The sequence below is a fragment of the Melanerpes formicivorus genome, unplaced genomic scaffold, assembly GCF_026170545.1.
Source record: "Melanerpes formicivorus ecotype bairdi unplaced genomic scaffold, bMelFor1.0.p_v2 SCAF_6, whole genome shotgun sequence".
Taxonomy (NCBI): Eukaryota; Metazoa; Chordata; class Aves; order Piciformes; family Picidae; genus Melanerpes; species Melanerpes formicivorus.
In genome coordinates this window covers 12,334,131-12,356,400 of record NW_027142358.1, presented here as the reverse complement: position 1 = coordinate 12,356,400, position 22,270 = coordinate 12,334,131, and the positions used below count along the sequence as shown (strand labels likewise).

Genomic DNA, 22,270 nt, shown 5'->3' with positions numbered 1-22,270 from the left:
TATGCTGAGCTCTAAAGTGAGGGCAGTTGTTGTGTGTGATGAAGATACAGTTGAAGGAATTCATACTGAAATTACCTGATAGCTTAAAGGGCTTTGGGAAGTGTAGAGTTTAGAGAAGCTGTTTCCACTGTTTTAAATAAACTTAGAGGGATGGTTATCCTTGTGGTGAGTTTAGCTCACAAGGTGCATTTCTGGAAGTAGCTGACCTTCTCCCGCACACAGTTAAAGGTTCTTTGTGTGAATAAAGGCAGTTGACGATGGTTTACTTTGGAATGCATGTGTGCTATTGCTTCGTTAGCTGCAAGCTTAAATGTAAAGCAGGATTTCCCTCGTGTATCCAGTGTCTGTGGTGAAGTGGGCTGTATGTGTGGTGTTCAGAGATCTGAGTGTTCATGCCTATCTCTAGCATGATCGTGTATTTCAATTGCATTGGATCAGTAAACTTTTTTACTTCTGAATAAATTTGCATTTAATGGAATCTGCAGTGAGGAAGGGAGTGCATTCTCATGAAGTTATCTCAAATAGTTAGTGATGAAAGAATGTAACTGCAGAAAAGTTCTTAAAGTTTGCAGGATGTTAATAGCCCTTCCAAGCAGCATGGGTTTTCTGCACCTTGCTTGAAAGGATCAGCACATTCCATTTCCCAGCAGGTTAAAATGAAAAGGTGTGTTTTGGAGGTTTGTGTTGGTCATCTTTCTATTTTGCTGTTTGGAGATGGCACCATATAGTGCTTTAAGACACTCAGTTTAATAAACTTTTCTACTTGATTCCTTTGGGTTAAAAGTATAGGAGAAGAAACAGGAGTCCTGCAAACAGATCCAGTAGTGTGCAGAATAACCTGTAAGCTTTGGTATCACTTTAAATATTGGCAGAACTATTGAGTATCTGTGTATGTGCAAGGCATGTGATACATATGTCTGGTATTTCTTTACACACTTATCCAAATCAAGCTGGGTGAGTCTCTCATTCCATGTCAGTTTGCTAAATGCTTGGAGTGGCTCTACAGCATTTACGTGCTCGATTTTGTTTTGTAACAGTGAAGACAGAAAAACCAGATTTGAATGTATAAAGTATTTCCCAAAAGTACTTCTGTGAATCAGTTTTTGATCTCTGGAATGGCCTACATAGAAATGTGGAAAACATCGGAATTACCGAAGGAATAAAAAATAAATAGTAAAGAATTTTACACAGAGGAGAAAAATCTCCCATTGATGCCTTATAGTAAAACAAAGCCAACACACTAGTGTAGGAAAATACTGTGAGCAAGGATGTTTTTGTGCAGTATTTTAATGCATTCATACAAATATGCAGTAAGTTACTACTGAGAACGGGCATCTCTCAAGCACTAAACACATGAGTAGGAAGAATATCTGTGCTGTTGTTTGCAGCTATAGAGGGAGGATATAGCACTTTGTTTTTCAGGACAAGCTACTTGGCAGAACTATTTGTTTATTTTTGTGAATCTAGTCGTGAATGAGAGAAACTACTGATTGGATCTGTCATGGCAGTTCCTATATTATAAAATATTTTGGTTTTGCCCCTAAATTATTATGTAGCACTTAGAAATACTGTATGTACAATTAATCCAATTAATTAAGAAACAATTTTGTCATAAGATTATTCATCCTGTTGCAAAAAAAAAACCCAACACCCCAACAGACTAAGCCAACAAATCTTTACATTGGCTTGATAATGTATTTTGTTATCTCCCTTGATAGTGTATCTTGTTATAATATCTTGCCTTCTTTCCATTACATATGGAGTCCTGAAGGAAATTAGTCTCTTGCATACAGAGGATATTGGTGTATTTGAAGTGTTGTTGATAATTTAAACATGTTAATCAATGTGAATCTTGACAGATTTGTGATGTATGTGCTGAAATTTCTTTGGTGGTGTTTCTGAGGTTTGGAGTAACCCAAGCTGTTACAGCTTTATTTATGCTACATGGGCAAAAATCCTCTTGTATCCCCTCTGTTCCACCACTTGATTTTTTTCCCCCTTGTATTCCATCCAGTTTTGTTTCTAGTTTTGCTCATTTAATTGTGGGCTCTTACCCATGACTTTTTTCCTTGCCTACTTACTTGAAAGCTTTTTTTTGTGAAGCAAGTGTGAAATCAACATCTGTTATAAATTACTTAATTTTGTCAGAGTTTAAAATCTGAGAGAGATTTGCTTTGGCCAGTTTATTCCAGCCACTGATACTTATTTAACAGAGTGCAAGACTGACTTTGTGCTCTGTGTAGAACTTTGACTTTGTGTAAAGCGCTGGAGATGTGTAACTGCATTGCCATGGATGCCTGTCCTGGTACCCCTGACCTTAGCTGTCTGAACTTCCATAGACTGCAAAAAAACCCAAGGAAGTGCCATAGCAAAGTTGTCCCTTGCTTCACAGATGCACTATCATGGTCTTGAAAATGCACTCTCTGGAAAAGCATCTTCCTTTTCTCTTCCTTTTGACAAAATGGTACTTGTCTGCCTGCACATAACAAAGATCCAAAAGAGTTTCTTGCATCTCTATGGGCCTTCTGCTTGACTAGGGCCACCTTGGTATCTCGTGTGAGGAAGAGCTGCAGATTAATTTCAATTACTTTTATTTTCAGGACAGTCAGGATGGTGGATAAGAACATATACATTGTACAAGGTGAAATCAACGCAGTGGTGGGAGCCATAAAGCGTAATGCCCGATGGAACACTCACACACACTTGGTAAGTTACCTTGATTCGTTGCTCCCTGTTCATGCTGTGGCAGAAACCAACTGATTTTAGAAAAGTGCTTCCGTTTTTTTTTCTTTAAGCACTTGTTGGAGTAACTTTTTCCACTGTTTTATGTTGAGCACTTTCGGCTCTTGTGTGCTAGTGGCTGCAAGAGGTACAAAGCTAGACATCTTCTACCTGTGTACCCTGTAAAAGCAAAACCCCCACGTTGTATTCAACATGGGAATTCACTTCTTCGGGCTTTTTATTTGCCTGGTATTTTGCATACATGTGTTATTTTGCATAGCACAATTATTTTATGTATCTTTTGTGCCCTCTTGGTGAAGACAGTCTTCATCATGAAAGCCATAAAATAAAAATTGGGGAAGTCATTACATAGAATATTTCAAATTTTTTCATGTAGTATCTTTCTTTTTCCCCCTTAGCTCTGTTTTGTCACTGCTAGCTGTGTTCTGAACTGAAACCTGTTAATAGTTTCAAACCTGTTTTGTTAAAAGCCATGAATACAGTGTTTTTATTTCTGATGATCCAAAGTCAGTTTATGGCTTCCACAGTGTAAATGTGTGCATGTGGCATACTGTATCTGTGGTGCACTTTAGAATGTCACATGTATAGCAGATGGCTGTCATCCAGTGCAAATGGTTGTAGTTTGTCAAAGGGCAGGGCCCTTTTTCCTTCTAACACTCATTTCTTCATTAAAGCTTGCTGCCACCCAGTAGGAGGTGTGGCTGCTGGGTGTACCCAGCTTGGAGAAATTGCTGATCCTCCTTATTTTAATACTGTAAAGATAGGCTATAAATTTTGCACTGTGATTCTTTCTTCAAGTTATTTTAATGGCACCAAATGTCATTGTATTTCTGTTCCCATTACAATCTGCATAGATTAACATTATAGCAAATCCAGATGAGCCATTTCAATACAGTACGAGGTAGCTTTGCTCTGAAATTTATTGAACAGCAGAAGGCTAATCAGAAACACTTCTAAGGGCAATAAAACCAAACCAAAATGCTCAGTCTTGAACCTGTGCTTTGACATTTGAGCTGTATGACATTGGGGAGCTCTATTAGGGAAATAAAAATGCTTCTCTTGATTTTGATAGAGTAAACATGCTGACAGTGATAAACTCAACCCACAGTACTTATTTCATATGTAGGTAAGATCTTTACACACCCATTATTAATATTTCAGGAACATGTTTGCCTCATTAATGACTTCCTATATATATAACCTATAGGATGAAGAACGGGATCCCCTGCTGCATAGCTTTAGCCTCTTAAAAGAAGTGCTGAATAATATAACAGGTAAGCTTATAGAGAAATCACCAGGTGTATGTACCTGCTAGGATATGTGCAAATAAATGTACAGGTCTACTTGTTTGTCTTATTTACTATCCAGAGGCCATATATTGAATAACAAGAGAAGAGCAAAAAAAATAATATATAATTTTAGACAAATGATACAAACATAAACCAGCACATAAATACCACTGCTGCCATTATCTGCATATATATGTATATATATATTTTTTGTATGTGGGGCACCCAGCCCAAACTATGACAGTGTATTAAACACACACATTTTTATATATAAGTATGCATGTTTCTTAAATATCCTGAAGCTTGTAATAATGTGTAAAATCTGATGCATTAATATGCATAGTCTTTCTGTACATTGTTTACACTTTCTTATCTGTGAATGATGGACAAATCTGTTTAGAAAGTAGCCTCCCATTATCTGTTTTTACATTCTTTGGTTTGTTGGTTTTCATCATCTGTTACCTCTAACAAGTGAAGCACAGACTACACTTTCCATTTGGGTCTCTTGAGCCTTGATGTGAAAGGCTTACATTGCGATCAATTGCACTGAAAAGAGATGGAAATCTATAGTGCTTGCAGAAGTAGAACACACTGCCATGATGTATATCCTGACAGTTGTCTTTTTCTCCCCAACCCATCTTTTTTCCTCTCCTCCCACATTTTGTCTTTTTGTAGTTTCAGGAGTGATTAAGTGCAACCTAAGTATATGTTGAGAGTCTGGAAATGAAGCTAATCCTAAGATGCAAGTGGTATTCTGATGGTTCTTCCCAGGATTTGTCTTCCTGATTCTAATATTTGAAAGGAAGCTTTATTTCTGTTCCCTTTATTGCAGCAAGTGTTCAGAACTATGCTCAACCTAATGTTAGGTAATAGGTTGGACTTGATCTCTGAGGTCTTTTCCAACCTTATTGATTCTATAAGTTTGAGATGGACTCTCTGCATTTCTAACAGTGAAGTATGCCTGTTCTTGTGCCAGCACTGAACTGGGAATCCTATAAAAAGTATGTTCTCTAGAAGTACAGTAGTGCTGCTTCCAGGTGCTGACAAGACGTGCTGAGGGTATGTGTCAGTTCTAAGTCCTTATTCCTTCCTTTTTTTGTGGCTGCCTGCGTTATGCTTCACTTTTCTTTGTCAGTTGAACTTCCCTTGGTTGTGAGCTGGACTCTTCTGTCAGATCATGACATCTTAGACATCTCCTGCACAGCTTGCATTTCTGGATGTTATGCTTGTACCAAGACTACTTGATGGTCTGGATTTATGTTTATTTCGTAAGTGCACCCTTCTCCTGTAGGATATTCATGCAGTCAGCAAAAGGGGTTTGGGAAGAAATTTTCCTTCCTTTTTTCATGTGAGAGAAAATTTTCTTTAAAATAAGAGTTCTGGAATTCTTTGCCATTATTGCAAATATCTCTTCTCATCAAGAAGAGCAGGGAATGTCAGGATGCTCAAATAAATGCAGTACAAGTAAATGTCAGGGACTGGTCATTTACCTAGAGTAGCTAGATAAGCTAGATACAGTGTTCTGTTGACTTGTGGAAAAAATGCAAGCCCACTATCTGCTTGTGTTAGAGAAAGCAATATTTAATGTATTGATAGATTTAGGGGTTTCCTGAAGTCGTCATGTAATTGTTCACGTTGCATTAGGCCTGCATTAGGAATAGTGTGGCCAGCAGGAGCAGGCAAGTCATTGTGCCCCTGTACTCTGCACTGGTTAGGCTGCACCTTGAGTACTGTGTCCAGTTCTGGGCCCCTCAGTTTAAGAAGGACATCGAGACACTTGGACGTGTCCAGAGAAGGGCAACAAGGCTGGGGAGAGGCCTTGAACACAAGCCCTATGAGGAGAGGCTGAGGGAGCTGGGGTTGTTTAGCCTGGAGAAGAGGAGGCTCAAGAGTGACCTCATTGCCCTCTACAACTACCTGAAGGGTGGTTGTAGCCAGGAAGGGGTTGGTCTCTTCTCCCAGGCAACCAGCACCAGAACAAGAGGACACAGTCTCAGGCTGCGCCAGGGGAGGTTTAGACTTGAAGTGAGGAGAAAGTTCTTCACCGAGCGAGTTGTTCATCATTGGAATGTGCTGCCCAGGGAGGTGGTGGAGTCATCATCCCTGGAGGCGTTCAAGAGGGGATTGGACGTGGCACTTGGTGCCATGGTCTAGTCATGGGGTCTGTGTTGATAGGTTGGACTCGATGATCCTTGAGGTCTCTTCCAACCTTAGTTATACTGTGATACTGAGGTTATAATGCTTGTATGATGACGGTAGTGTGTTGGTTTGACTACATGGGGCTCTCTTAAACATGTAATTTCGGCCTCAGTGACTGCTGTTTACTGACTAGTGTCTTGAGATAGGACATCGTTGCTGTGCTCCTTTTTTTTTTTTTTTTCAGTTTTAGGGATGGACTGGTTCCCAAGCAATACTTTGAATGATATGGTCTCCTGCCTCATCTTCCAGGCAATGGAAAGTCCAAGCTTAGGTTTTTTGTGGGTGGTGGATTTTTTTTTTTTTTTTTTTGTTACTTAGACCTTCCTTTCATGTCTCTTTCATTAGCTCATGGAAACGCATTTCTTTTATATTTAAATTTATTCAAGCTGTAATCTTTGACATTTGAGTTAGCTTTTAGTACAATTTTGCATTTATAGTAATATATATTATGTATTTTCTCAATCCCCCAAGAACCCATTTTAATCTGTTCCGGATGCAAATTTCAGGCTGCCTTGTCCCATCTCCCCTCTTGCTCTCGCCCTCCCTTCCCCTCCCCCATGGAGCATGTTTGATCAGGTGTGGCAGGAATATCCACTGTCAAGCTGCGCCCTTTATATTAGTCAATATTATCCTTCCTTCCCTCCCACTCCCTTCATTCTCCTCTGGGCTTTACCAGTTGATTTATAATTTTGGAATTCTCATCGGAGTCTGTAATACAGTTTGTTCATTATTTAACCAAAACCTGTTTAATGAGCAAAGAGAGGCAATGTAAATGTTAGGCATGTTGCAGTGGAGTACCTTTTGTTCTCCTCTGAGCTAGTGGGTATTAACTCTGTCTTGACTGCGATGCTGAAATACCCTGGCCAAGGGTATAAAGATGCGCTATATGCCTCCAGTAGCTAAACATTCCTATTCCAAAGTATTGCTCCTCCAGAGTTGCTAAATTACATAACATATTTTATTTGGTTTCCAAAATAGTGAAAGCTTGCCTGCAACTAGGTAGTGATATGCCATCCTGTTGTGTCTGAATGGGTTCCTGAAGGAAGCATCTAGAGAAGATGCTCTTGCTCAATAATAACCAACCCATGATTATGGTAAGAGTACCTAGCTAAGGGGCTTGGACCAGAATTGTGTGAAGTGATGTTGCTCTTTGAAATTCTGATGGAGAAACTTAATTTATGGCAATTCTGTGTAGACATAAAAACAGTCTAATAATTTGAAAATGAGCAGTGTGTCTGCTTTCATTCACTGTCTTTTTATTGTATGCCATTTTTATAGTTACATGGGGTGCATGTATTTTAATTTCTCTTGATAGTAGTTGCTAGAATAACAAAAGTAATACAGGCATTCTGTTGTCTTGAGTGATGCCTAAGTTACTCCAGGATAAATTTCATATCTGGATGCAAGTTTCAATAAGATGAGCACTCTAAGCCCAAGTTTGATGTGGTGGCTTGTGTTGCCAAGGCTTAGAAAAAGCAAAAATTGGTCTCCTGAGTTGTGACCATGTGGAAGCAGTGACTGTCAAGCTTTGCCTGTGCGTGCAAAATTGAACTGCAACTACATCTTGAGAAGTTATTTTAAAACTGATGGAAGCCTTCGTACAAACCTGTGTCTAGGGTCACTCTCACCACAATTTTCATTCAACTGCTTCTAAAAGTGAGCTCAGTATCTGGAAAATGTGTCTGGATGTTGAAATATTTGTTCCTTTCTTCAGTTTTATTATGGATTTAGGTCAACAAAAGGAAGCTTCTTTTTGATGTTTTCTGATAATTGAGCATCTTCTTTCATGAGTGTTTCCAACTTAGGATGCTCTTGAGCTCACTAGGCAGAGGTTTTATAACCACGTCTGGAAATAAGAGTTAATTGTATGCCTGCACTTCCATGTTCTACTGAGGATTATATTTTCTTAAACCTTGGTTTGACTGTTGAAGTCTTCAGATCATTCCAGTATGATGTAGAGGTAATGAGCAGGTGTGTCTGTAGTTGTTCTTCTCACTGCAAAACTTGTGCGTTGGTCTGACTGGGGGATGAGCCACTAACCAATATTTTTGTGAGTGAGGTAACAGCTTACTGGTATGTAGGATCACTTTAGGAAAGAAAATGACTGAATACAACTGCCGTGTACCAATCAGCACTGCAGTGGGAGAAGCAGGTGTTTGTGGAAAGTGTGTGCATCAAGAGTCTATTTAAATAAGGTTTAAACTAGGTAAACACACCTGTGAAGAGGTACTTGTGTATATTTTAGGTCCATGAGTACCAGACTTGAAGGTTTGAGTCCTTTTATCCTCTGGTGGTTCAGAGTTAGTGCATTTTAAACAGAAGCTGCAAAGTAAGCTGTTAGAAGCACTCTGATTTCATGCACATTCATGACATTTTAAATGAATACTTGTACAGTGGGTTCAGAAGAATCTTTTCCTGGCTTATTTCACACAAGGAGCTGCTGCAAATCTCCATCTTTAGAGGGTTGGCTGGGGCATTAAGAGCTGGCTAAAGGTCAAATGGCTGTAACTGTAAGAAAGCCTTTGCCCAGTGTACTGACTTAATATACTTGTTACTTTAGCCATCAGTTTTCTGGTATGTGGATTTGATTGCATATTCATTTTCTTGTTTCTGAGCTCTGGAAGTTCAGTTATAAAACAATAAAGGAATTTTATCCTGATTTGGGGTTAGTGTCTGAACTTTTTCTGAAATATTTAGTTTTAAGAAGTGAGACATTTATAGTGAATATAAATGTGTGGCCTGTTCTCAGTGCTATTGAGTAGAGTCTGAGATGTTTGTTGTGGTCTGCTCAAGAAATCAGGAAAGTTTGTTGTGGGTTTGTTTTTGGTGTTTATTTTAAAGATGTTATTAATACCTTGAGTTGCTGCAAGAAGTGCCTGGACTTACCATGAAGTAATAAATACTAATGATCTGTAAGATGTGATACTTCTCCCTTTGTTTGCATTGAAGGATTGGATGTTATCTAGAGCAGACATTAAAAAATAAAGCCTAAACTTTTTCCTGTGGCCTGTTAGCCCCACATAAAAGATCTAGAAGTCTCACTGATCTCATGGATGGTGTCTGTTCCTGTGATAACTCAAACCATTTTTAAATAACAGGTTTCCTGGTTAACTTGGTATTTTGGAAGACCAAGCAGCTCGAGCTAACATCTTGCTATTGTTGTATTCTCTGTAAAATTTTCAAGAAGAATTGAAAGAATGTAATAAAAGTTAGGAAATTGATCAAGTAAGATTTCTTCCATAACTTTTAACTCTAGAGCTTCACTCTAATTAGTGGATGGCAATACAATGCTAGTCCATATTAAGTAACTTGACACAGTGTACAGAAGTGCTAATTTCTGTCATCATCTTACTGTAAGAAAGAAAAAGATGAAGGTGACAGTCTTAACTTGATGCTTTGGTTGTAGGCTGAATCCATTTTTGCAGTTTGCTTAGACAATGCAGTAGAAGTAATTTTAAAAGCAAGTTTCAAGTCTTCATGTATCCAGACATCCACACAAGTGCACAGAAAACGTAAGCCAGTGTGCAGTATTTTTGCATTGAAGCTGCAGGTAGTTCCAGATGCTCTCTCTGAGAGGGATTCTTTTTAATCTCATTGTATCATGAAATGTCTATCTTATGGCTGAGGTATTTGAATTTCCCTCAGATAAGAGATTTGTATTGATGGTTTTGGCATAGATTTTCTTGATGTTACTGGAGAAATAATAAACCAGATTTGTCCTAGGTGGTTGCTAATTTTGTATTTTCTGAGGAATTTTCCTGGAGTGACACTAATGTGCTGTAAGAGTGGTAGCTGTACTGGGAGACCAGGGATGTGAACTTCTCAAGCCAAAAACTAACAATAAAATTGTCCCAATTTTACTTAAGATTTTGTTTATTTTCTGCATAAAGGAATAAAGAGGAGGAATGTGCTTGATGGAGACTAACTGTTAACATTTGTGAAGCTTGTAGATGCACCAAGCATTATAACCTTTTCCTAGGCTTGTCTGTTTTGTGCAGGACATCATTTGTGCAGTGTAGGAAGAATCAGGAACAGGGTCACTCTGAACTCTCATAGATTCTGTTGAATTGTTCATTGAGCCCTTTGACATAGTTGCTGCATGAAGCCAGGACTCCTGCGATGGAGAAGCTTGTAATTGGAAGGTTGTGTAACTAAGTCTGAACAGGCAGAAAGGGCTAAACTGTAGTTGTGTATGATCCTTATTTTGAGGGTTCTTTAGCTCTAGTGTTCATCTTCTATTTTGTATTTCTGACTACTAAGAAACTTACTGAATAAATCCAAAAGAAGTGGAGTTACTTTAGGAATATCTAGACAAAAAAACCTTCACCAACTCAGTAAGATGATCTCCATACAAGGTATTTCTGCATTTCTCTTGAAGTCAGGTCATTTGAACTGACCCTTCTTCAGTCAAGCACCACCACCCTTGCAATACCACCTAATCATTGCTTTAATACAGTTCTTTGGGTTCACTGTAAGACTAGAGCTTGGCGCTTAACAGTGTTATATCTGTGCATGGCTAATGACTGGCAGGTACAGGCAGGAGGTGGTGCTGTTGGAAGGAATTGTTTCCTGACCCCTAATCCTTCAGGACCCAGGGATTTAGATGGACAAGCACTCCTGGCTGTTGCTTGGCAGAGTTCCCACAGTGGGCTTGTTCTGTAACACCAGCCTTCTGTTACCACTGCAGGGCTGAGCTCTGAAGAACTGCCACATGTGCACGGTGTGCAACTGACTCTCTCTTGTTCCACGCTTATTGAGCAATTACTTTCCCACTTGTTGGGTACTCCATTATTTCCTTCAGTTACTGCTTCTGTGTGAAGTGGAGCCATAAAGGAAATGGCCTAATGTACATACATTACAGGGCAATAAATTGCAGTTTGATTTGGTGGAAAGGCAGTACCAGATGCTCTGTTGAAGTTAAGGTTCATCCTAAGTCATCCATGGAGTGTTTTTTTTTTTTATGGCAATGTCTTTGTTTTCATCAAGACTAGTTAAAAGGAATTGTGGCTAATTAAGAGATCTTAAGGCTGTCTGCATTATAGTAAAATCCCTCTGGAAGTAGGAGTGTACATGAAATTGCTAAATTCCAGTAGAAGTTCAGTAAATGTATAGCTCTTCTGTCTGTCACTTTTCTTTCAATTGTCTTCTCCCTTTACTAAACTAACCTGTTAAAAGCAGCATCTGAGAAGTGATGTACTTCGAAGAAGGAGCAATCATTTGTGTCAGAAAGTGCAGTTGCATATTTATGTAGTTGCTTAATGTTACAGGACTACCAAGAAGTATTTGTCATATTATAGAAAAAAAAACTTCCAGCATGTTATGGACCTCCTCATTGTAACTTCTTAAAAAAAAATCAGATGGATAGCCAAGATCTTGGTGGATGGTGGTTTTTTGTGGTTGGTTGGTTGGTTTGGTGGGTTGGTTTTTTTTTTTATAATTTGCCTTTAGAAAATGATGCAAACCAGCAAATTTATCCAGAAAAGTTTTGGTATATATTGCTTATAATATAGTAGCTTAAAGATAGAATTTGAAGTCTTGAGATCTGCTGGATTCTGAGGTGAAAGAGATGTCATGTCATAGACGAGTTTGAAGTGCATTAATTCCAGTGTTGGTGGTATCAACAGATGGTTGTGAATTGAAATCTGTGAATTTGTTAATATAATAAAGATCCGGCTAAACTGTGAGCGAGTTTATGTGTAAATCTTTAAGGGACACCGATCAGTAAGTGTCATGATAAAATTGTAGGAAATAAAGGTCTTCTTGAGAAGCAACCTTTATCAACTAGTCACAGTTTTTGCAAAAATTGAACTATCTACAATAATACTGTATGGTATACTGTACCCATGTGAAATGCCATTGGAAGTGTTAAAACAGCCTGCTCTTGCTTTGAACCCTCAATTATATTTGGATGTTTCTTGTTTAGTCTAAGGCCATGCATAGACATAGGCTGCTCATCACTTGAACTTGGTAAATTGAATGTGTCCATGCATGGTGCAATTGTGAAGTTAAAACTTGTCACTTCAAACTACTTTTCTATTCTGTCTTGATGTGAAAGAAAGAGGATGTGTATGGTTATGTGACAGTTGAGGAGCAGCATGATACATGGTGGGGGGCGGAAATCCCTCAGTGTGAGATGGATAGAAATGTAAAAGATGTTAGGTGAAAACTTGCAATAGAAGCAACTTTTATGGGTGATTTGGCTTGAAATGGATAAACTATTTTCACAACAGCTTGGGCCTAATGTATTTTGCATTGTAATCACAGTCACACAGTTGTGATACCCCACAGCTGCACTTGATTAATACTTGTCCGAGTATACTAAAAGCTTCAGTGATGGTGGCACTTTATTTGATCCTCTGTCTATGCCCTAATATAAACACTTCTGGAAGTTCTAATTTCCATTGCTGTACTTGTACCAGCAGTAATATGAAACTTATTCCTAGCCATAGTGAAACAGTAAAACAGAATAGTCTTTTAGAAAGTATATGCTGCCTTTGCTTGGTGCAGGAGTCTGAATCCTTGCACAACTGTTAATGGTTTTTTGGTGAGTGCTGTTTTCAAAACAATGCTGTTCACTTTTGATTGTGTTTAATGTGATTCTGTGAGGAAGATTTTTATTAAGACCTTTGTGCCCCGTTACTTACCAGAACATTGTCGTTTTTCTTGATACAGTGACAAAGTCTGCCAAGTTGACTGTTGACAGATTTAATTTACCTCTTGATTAACTGCTTAAATCATTTAGGTGGCAAATTGTAAATATAAGGTAATACTGAAATAAGTCATGATGTGCTTGTTATCTTGATCATGGCATTTTGAAGAACAGTCTATTAGACCTGGGTATAGCCTAGGGGAGGGGCTTTAGTCTAGAAATAAAATGAGTGGCAGCAGTAAAATATGTTTGCTTATGTAAGCATCTTTAGTAACTGCACTTAGGAACTTGGATGTTCTTCAAAGCAGGATTAAACAGTTTATAGTGGCCTATAATAGTTCTGTAATAACTCTTATGGCAGCATGGGAGGAGACATCATTAGTTGTTTTTCACTTCAATCTGTGGTTTTCGTATTTGTTATTCAGAAATGCAGTGTTTTTCTTTGTATACTCTAATTTTAGTTACAACATTTGTTTTTTTCAGTGTCTGAAATGAAAATACATTTGGGCAGAATGAAGATCCAACAAGCACTATCAAATTGTACTTCCGTGCTTCTCTCCTCTTAAATATATTCTCCCTCAGTGTGAAATTAGCATTTCAGATGTGATCAAGCTGGTACACGGAGAACACAGTCCTGGGAATATTTACTTTGGTGGCATTGTTGATGATGAATGCAAAAGTGTAGGAAATAACCTTTGCTGAAGTATTTACCAGTCTGTTAAAATATGGTCAACAGAAAGATGCTTTTCCAGTTGAAACAGGAGTATTGTGATGATGTAACAAAACTAGATTTTGGAGTTTGCAAAGAGATAAGGTCTAAACCCCAAACTTTTCTGAAGGTGCATGTGATGTGATTTTTTTACTTTGGTTTTTTTTTCCCCCCACATGATAGAGGAGTCAACATTTTTACCATGAAGGCTTCTGCTACATAAGGGGAAGAAATACCCTTATTTGGTAAATAACAAAGTAACCTTTCTTGGAGAAGAGGCTTTCTCAAGTGTATTGTAGAGGAAGAAAGCAATAGGACAACTGTAACAGTAACTGAACAGTAGTTCAATAATGGAAAAACCAAAATTCTTCAGAGAAAAAAATGATGCTGAAGAAATATATGACATAGGGAGGATACCATCACAGGCATCCTGGAATGCTTAAGTTAATGGTTGCTTGGTAATTGACTATTAAAGCTTTGTGTCAGAGACAACATGAACTTAATGCTTGCAAACTGTTTTTTTCCTTCTGCTTTTACTAAAAATCTATTAAATATCTGAAAGTAAAGTTCATTCCCATTCATCTGCCTTTAAATTGTACCTTCTTTTTGGATGATGGTTCTTAATGCTATTGAATTTCACAGCTCATGCTGGTCCTTGTTCACATGCACAGGACCCATGTGCTGCAGCGGAAGGTCACACACTGCCTTTCACTCTGCTGGAACAGCAGGTGATGGTACCAGCTGTTCACATCCCCATATTAGATGCCTGAATTTGAGCAGCTGTATGAGGCTGCTAATAAACTCCAACGTGTAAGACAGTTCATATTTTGCCCACATTTCACTTGATCCCGCTCAGCACTGGCCAGTATTTTTTTTTCCACATCTTTCAATGCTACCCCTAAGATGCTCATTTTCCTTCTTGCTGTGCTTGTCTCCCCTCAATATGATGATGTGCTATTTAGATAAATGAAATGTGTTCCAGTGGGAAAGGGCACCAGAAAACATGCAAAAATGCAGGGTTAAGGAAGCAGGACTAATCCTTCTAGTAAAAAGATTTTAAAAATTTTAACTTTTAGTGCTATGGTGAAAATAATCCAGACTGTTCTAAAGGATGTACTTGTCCTTAAGTAATACTAGTTTTGAATACAAAGATAGGGGTGTGTGTGTTTGTTTTAGAAGAATGGATCACAAGTGCTTTTGTTCTGAGGAACCTCTATCTGCATTCAGCCTGCTGAAGAGGTCTTACGTGAATCTGCTATGAAAAGAAGGTTGCACTGTTTTTTAATTCCATCTTGAGTAATAAAATTGGCCTGACCATGAGTTTGGATATATCCACAGTTCATTTCAACTTGTGCTTTTTATTTAAAAAGCTTATTTGTGACCTGTTAGGACCCTCTGTTAAGCCGGTTAAATAAACGGTGGAAAGGTTGAAACTGCCTGTGTGCGCTTTCCAGAAAAGAGGAGGAGGGAGCCAAAGGAGGGATATTTACAGTTTTAAACCCTTTCATCTCCTCAGTTCACTTCTTCCTCTTGCGTCACTGATTTAGCTCCCATCTATGTCTCTGGAAGACTCCCTAGTACTTAGAATTGAAAAATAGCTTGGTTCTACTGATGACCACCAGTGTGACAACAAAGTCTTCTTACTGATAGGATTCTGAGATGTGACTTTAGTATATCTTTTTACTATTTCTAGTGGTTTTGTTGTTTTGATTCCTCCCCCCAGCTGTAGTCTCAAAAATGCCCTTTGGAGTAGAAGCCATATTAAGGTAGGAGCTGTGAAGAGTGCCTTCTAAAAATTAGGAGATCTGAGGTGGGAAGGAGTTGATTAGGCCCTTTGCTCAAAGGCTCTCAGGGAACTTAGAAATTCAGTAAGAGCCAAGCTAGTTGTCAGAAGTCAATTGTTGCCTTATAAAATTCTGAAAACAAAAGAAACTATCTGTGCAGTCAGGATTAGAGGAGGTAGCTTACCAGAAGTATAAGAACAACGTGTTAAAATAGCATAAGAGACTTAGCTCAGAAGAAATAAAGCTGGCTTTTCATTAGATCCACCACTCAACTGTATGTATTTATTTATTTATTTATTTCCCCCTTTCCTTTCCCTCCCTGGATGAGGAGTTGGCTTTCCCATGGCCGGTTAGAGCTGTAAGCTTCTCATTTAGCATCTAGCCTTTTTTCAGGCAACCTTACAATTTCTTTCTTGACAGCCAGTATTAAGTGGTTGAAAAATCCAGTGATTCAGATTTCTTCAATTTTTTTAATTGTTTTTTACTGTTGAGGTGTCTCTGTCAGCCATAATGAAAGCACTTGAAGTGAATAGCTGTATCAAATGAACTACCTCTTGTCCCCACAACTGCTTCCAAAATAAACTGAGAATAATGCATTACGTGCTTTATCTCCTTTAACTCTAAAGGCAAGCAAGAAAGGAAGCATGGATTAACGTATAGTGATTTCTAGGAGTTGTTCTTGCTCAGATTCCTCTGTGCTTGGGCTGACTGGCAGGGACATGTGGCTCAAGTGCATCTGGAAATATATCACTGGCAAAATTTGGTCGGGTAAATATAGCAGGAGCGGGTTGTCAGGGTAGGAGACAGATTGTTCTGGGAAAGGAAGTGCTGTCTGTCTCTTGTCTGAATAACAATTTCCTGTATTTCTGAGAATTACCTATCTCTTTCAGTGTAGCAAAGGTACCAGCAGGATCAGACACATTTGCAGTGTTCTGTTGATAGAAGTGTCACCAGAAATTGTAAAATCAGTAGAATTTGCTATGGAGAACTGATGCCAATACATCCCATGGTATTTAAACAGTAGTGGCGAACACTTTGTTCTTCTAGTTTAAGCTCTTTTGGAAAATATGCAGGGACATCAAGTGTGAAAAGTTATCTCCCAGAGTTTCAGGGCATGGTAATACTAAAGAATCCTGACTTTTGCTTAGGTGCATAGTTTTTTCTAGGAAACAAACAAACAAACCCCCCCCCAAGCCCATATTCCAGAATTACTTTATTTGGTTTGATAAATGATTTGGTAACAAGCATAGAAAAAGCTGTTAACAAAAGATTACCTCCAGCAAGAACTGATAGGTAAAGGCATAAAACTTCTTGAATGGTTGTGATACTGATTCAAGGCAATGCAAATTATATATTTTTGTGGAGAAAAATGAGCCAATAGCATCGGAGTGGCCTACTGAAACCTATGCAAGCATAGGAGGGTGTAGGCCGTATTTTACAGAGAGAGATAATCATGGGCAATGACAATTGAAAGCTTAACAGATGCAAATAGTACGAAATGGAACAGTAAATTATAAGCCTCTGAAGTTTCTCGGGGGAAGTTGGAGATGACTACGGATTAGAAGAAAACAACTCCAACAAAAGCCCTGCTTAAGCATTGGTAAAGTATTGAATAACTTAATCTATACCATTTGCAGCATAATCTTGATTCAGCAGGCTGTTTTTTTATCTGCTTGCTCAAGGATTTATGAAGGGTGGCACTCCTGGAAATTTTGTGTACGGTAGCTGCCTGTGGTTAGTTACCGCCTGTGTAGCTTGTCCTGAGAGGTTGCACATTGCTTCACACTGTAGTGAGCTCAGACTGCTGTCCTGTGATGTGGCAGTGTCTGGGGTGGGGTTAGCAACCGACAGGTGCACAGCATACCACATGAATGTGGAGGCAGAGAATTTGTGTCCAAGGGCATCGGGGGTAAATAACTGTAGTTGTAAAAAGTGTTACAAGAATGCTAATGTTTTCACTGAACAGTGAAAATTTGCCACATGGACTTCCATATAATCTTCAGGGTTTTATCCTCAGAAATCTGAAGAGAGAAACTGATGTTGGAGTTTTCTTCAGCGTATAGGAAAAAAATTAGCAGTTTCATGGGCTATGCAACTAATTCAGACTAGAGGCTGTCCAAAAACTCTCTGTAGTTACAAGCAGTAGGATAAAATAAGGGTTGCGCTGGGGAGGTTTAGGCTGGATGTTAAGAAGTTCTATACATAGAGAGTGATTGCCCATTGGAATGGGCTGCCCGGGGAGGTGATGGAGTCACCATCATTGGAGGTGTTCAGGAGGAGACTTGATGGGGTGCTTGGTGCCATGGTTTAGTTGATTAGGTGGGTTGGATTGATTGATAGGTTGGACGCAATGATCTTGAAGGTCTGTTCTAGTCTGTGATTTTTGAGTAAAACCTGCATGACTGTGTAGCTAAAACTGTTTTGTCAATGTACATTCTTTTTGGAAGCCCTCAGGATTACTTCATTATTTCTTCTGATTACACCATGTCCAAATACTGTGCTGCTTGGCATGACTTACAGGGGTAAAATTTCCTCATTTCTCCTTCACAGCACCTAATCCAGACTTGTTACTCTGTTCATTAGCTGTGTTACATAGCACATCTGATTTGCCTTGCCTAGGCCTTTCATGATGCAAACCTCAACAGAAGAAATGGTACATTTTTATTTTTTCAAACAATATGCCTCTTATCTCAGATGTTCCAGCTTCCAGTAACTGAAATTTGAAGTGTGTCTCTTTAAGTTTCTGTTTTTCTTTCAGACTGCCCAGATGTTGTTCCTTAAAGACCTTTTAATCTAGTTCTTTATTGCATTTGATTTATTTTATTTTCTTTGCATGGCTCACCCTGGAATAAAACTGAAAGGGCTGAACTTTGTGTTGCAGGTAAAATTTCACATCAAAGGACACTTGCATTGTCTGATAGTCTGCTACCAGTAAATTGTTGTTTGTTTTTCTGTGCATCAGCTGTCAGTATGTATGGCAACTACCTTTTAATCCAGAATCTAATAACAGAAATTAAATCAAGCATAATATATTATCTTTGCTTATATGTCTACCAGCATTTAATAGGAAGATGTTGTTCCTTTCCCCACTATTTGTATAAAGTTCTGCTGTGAGGACAAGAAGCCGAGATTGTCTGCAGGGCATTAAAAGTGTATTAAAGGAATCAGGCTGCAATATTAACAAGAATTGCAGTTACATAAATTTGAAAGAAATCCACAAGAGCCAAAACATAAGGAGATTATGAGTAGGGCTTTGAAATTGTAAAGAATTAGAATTGTAAAGAAAGTGTAAAGATGTATAGATTATGGTGTTTAGGGACATAGTTAAGTGGTGGACTTGGCAGTGCTGGGTTAACAGTTGGGTTTTATGATCTTAAAAGTCCTTTCAAACCCAAAGGATTCTGTTAGTGCAATGAAATATGGCATAGTATTAAGAGGCATACAAGAAGGATGTTAGTTTGGGTAAGCATAAGAAGCGGGGAATCAGTATATTAGTGGAGTTTAAATTTCCCACAGTGTTTCTGAACATTAATAACAAAAAGCCTGAGTATTCATAGGCTGAGAAAAGTAATCTGTTCCCTTTGACTTGTTAGTGAGCCAGATGACTGTGTTTAAACTAACAGAAAATGTACAGATTTCTGTTGCTTAATTTTAGTTTTTACCCACCACTTGCATGGAGTGCTCTGCAGTGTTGCAAAGCAACCGAAAATGGATTCAAAGTTGAAAGCAGGAAGAATAATAGTAGATAATTTGTGCTAGATGAAATTGGAAGGGAAGGAACAAGATAAAGATTTAGTAATAAGTGAAAACCAGAAAAATGCTCAGAGTCTGCTGCTGTGAAACAACTATAGAAGATTTTGGACCTGATTTTGAGAGGAAGGTGACTAGAATAGTTAAACCACTTCTACAGGAATTTTTTCTGCAGGGATTCCTTCAGGACACTATTCCACAATAAGAATTGTTCTGGACGTGTCTGCATGACAATCTATTCAGGATGGCTGTAGAATTACACGTAACTCTGATCTGGCTGTGTGGATAGGTGTCATTGGATAAATAGAAAGTATTTGATCTCTTTAAGTATATCTATTTTATGCAACAGTCAGTTGCAACTACCTAGGTGATACTGAAATCTTAGGGTATTCAAACCTTACTTACTGGCAGTAAATGCTGAATTGTTAACCTGATAATCTCAGCTGATTAACTGTGTGTCAAAAATAATTGTTTCCTTTGGAACCTTTAAATTGTTTTGCTGTTTCAGTTACTAATTCTGAGACAAGAATATGCAGAATAAAATCTTGAAAGGAACAAACAAGGATGTACAGAATCCAAGTGAGAACATAGTTACTTTGTTCCTGACCTCCTCTTGAACATCTTCAAAATGGTAAACTGTATGAGAAGGAAGATGATCATCGCCTTGTGAAATACCTTATTGTCTGTTACTTTCTGAGCTTCATGTTGCTTTCCACTTCATGAAAATCACCTGAAGCATTATCTTAGTTTAATGTTTCAGTTAGAGCCCACAAACTCAAACTGCACAGAACTGTTTTAGCTTCGACAGGCTGTTGTAAAATATTTATGCTGCTACCTCTTTTTTTCTTTGAGAGAAGAGTCACCTATGCTTAGAGACAGAAATGCAGTGAAAGCAGGGCAGAACTTGGAAGCAGGACATAGACCTTTCAAGTATATGTTATGCATGCATAATTGAGGGCTTATACTTGCAGAAGCTGCCTGAGTTTCTTTTAGTGCCCAAATAGCACTTAGGGCCAGATGTAAAGGCCTCAGAAACTGCTCTGCAAAAAGAGAATGCTTTTCCAAAACGTTTTTTAGCTTTGTCTATCACTCTCATTCAATTTTCCCCCTTTTTTATTACTTTCAGGGGTTTTTTTTGTTTGCTTGTTTTTGGTTGTGTTTATTTTTGTGTGTTGTGTGTTCCCATGTAAGCCCATTAAGACTCTACTCTTTCTGTCAAACTTTACAATCAATGTCATTTTCAGTAGGAAAAACTCTGTATTTGTCTGACAGTTCTTCTCACTTCCTGTTCTTAATATCCCTTGCACAGTCAGCACTGAGATTTGGTGGGGCTTAATATAAAGGGGCTTAGAAAGGCAGGTGCTTCTGGATTTGAATTTATGAGACTTCCAGACATGGAGTGTCATATGTGCTTTATTTTTGCCCCCCTGTCTTCTTCTGTAATGCTCTGTAGTCTGTAGTAGGTTGAGTTGTAGCATTCATTAAACCATTCCTCGCATTCCCTACTTTGAAAGCTTATCAGGACTGCTTTGATTTAGTTATCTGGAAAAAAAAAAAAAAAAAAAAAAAAAAGCGGGGGGGGGGGGGGGCATTTGTGAAGGTTGGAATGGAGCTCTGGAGCAGTAATATATTGGGAGTTCAGATTCAAGTCCCAGTTGTATTATTCCTAGGGATTTATTTGCCTGTGTACACACAGGAGCAGAGTGATGTGTATGGAAGGCTTGCAGGAATGCAAATTGGGCACATTTTGTTTGGACCTGTAGGGGATTTTCACTGCTTCATAATTTTTCAAAGGTTTGTTATACATCAAGCAGCCACTGCCTCTTCTTTAAATCTTTAAATCCTCCCTATTTTTCCTGTTCTAAAGGTCAGATTTTTTTGACAACTGTGTGCAAGAACAAGATTTGTTAAATCCCTTCATTTTTATTCATACAAATATCAGCATTTAGTGAGAAAGAGTCACCCTAGGATTCAGAAGCACCTGAAGCTCAGTACAAGCCTTCTGAATCTAAATTCCGTTCAGAAATGCACCTCTTCAGGACTGGACCTGCCATGTGAATATTGACCCTTGGCACAGCACAGAGAATGCACATGCATCTCTGTGTCATTGAGTGGGTTGGCTCCACAAGGTGACTTGTGTTCTCATAGCTGTGGAGCCATGTCTTTAATCTTGTCCTGGGTGCTTCCTGGGTGTAAGGCTCAAGGCTGAGAAGCTGTCATATCTGGATATACCATATTTACTTACCTAGCACTAGTGCTTTCTGGTGAGACAGAAAAGTACTTTGTTTTGAGCCTTTTTTGTTCTGATACAGCCAATGAAGTAATAGTATTAAATCAGTTATTTACAGTTGAATACAACACAACTTTGAAAAAGCTATGTGATGTGCTGCTGATGTTTGGGATGTGATTAAAGACTATGTATCCCTTTTTTTTTTAGGGGTGACTGGCAGTGTTTGCTTCTTGGAGAGCTAGTCAGAGGCATCATTAAGTAGCTGTGAAGTCCTCCTTCTTGCCTTTCTTCAGTGTGGGTGAAAAGAAAACGTTTAGGAAAGAGAAGCTCTGTTAGTTTCAGTTGACTTAAAATAGTTGACAGATGACATCTGGCAGGTCCTACTGTGATGTTTTATGCATTACTGTAAACAATTTTTGAGCAAAATGCTGTACTGGCAGGGTGGAAGTTTTGGTGTGAATTGTCCATAGGAAAAATAATCTGTTAACATAGGGATAATGGTCAGGGGTTTTGCCTTTTTATCATCTGCTAGACTTCATGGAGTGGCTGTGTGTTTCCTTTGTTTAAGCCTGCCGTAGCAGTTGATAATTTTGGAGGGAAGTGCAGTGGACAGCTGCAAAGGCTGATCTGGACAGAATTCTGAGGTCTTATTTCATCACAGAAGGATTCTTCACAGCTAGTCTATCTGCTCCTCAAGGTTACCTGTGATGTTTGTCTTCTAGCACATTTGTGCCAATTATGACTAAGAACTGTGTTCCCCAACCACTGTCACGGTGTCTGTATAAACTTATGAATTGTTAGATGTGCAGAAGTCATTCTGCTTACACAGCACATTTTGTGTAGAGTTGTGTACAAAGCAGTTTTGTAACTTCGGTATGCTAAAAGTTGCCAGTGTAATATACAACCTCAGGCAATGCT

General features: G+C 38.6%; 1 protein-coding gene across 6 annotated transcripts in view; it reads left to right on the top strand.

Annotated features, from left to right (window-relative positions):
* The window catches only part of GBF1 (golgi brefeldin A resistant guanine nucleotide exchange factor 1), a 108,120-nt gene that overhangs the window by 2,751 nt on the left and 83,099 nt on the right, over window positions 1-22,270 (top strand). For 5 of the 6 annotated variants that reach the window (XM_068139748.1, XM_068139750.1, XM_068139747.1 and 2 more), the window contains exons 2-3: window positions 2,601-2,706; window positions 3,950-4,016. In XM_068139748.1, coding sequence (XP_067995849.1) covers window positions 2,611-2,706; window positions 3,950-4,016 — 163 coding nt within the window. In that variant the 5' untranslated portion in view covers window positions 2,601-2,610. Of the gene's footprint in view, window positions 1-645; window positions 665-2,600; window positions 2,707-3,949; window positions 4,017-22,270 lie in introns of those variants that run through there. The other variant, XM_068139749.1, reaches the window with a different exon arrangement.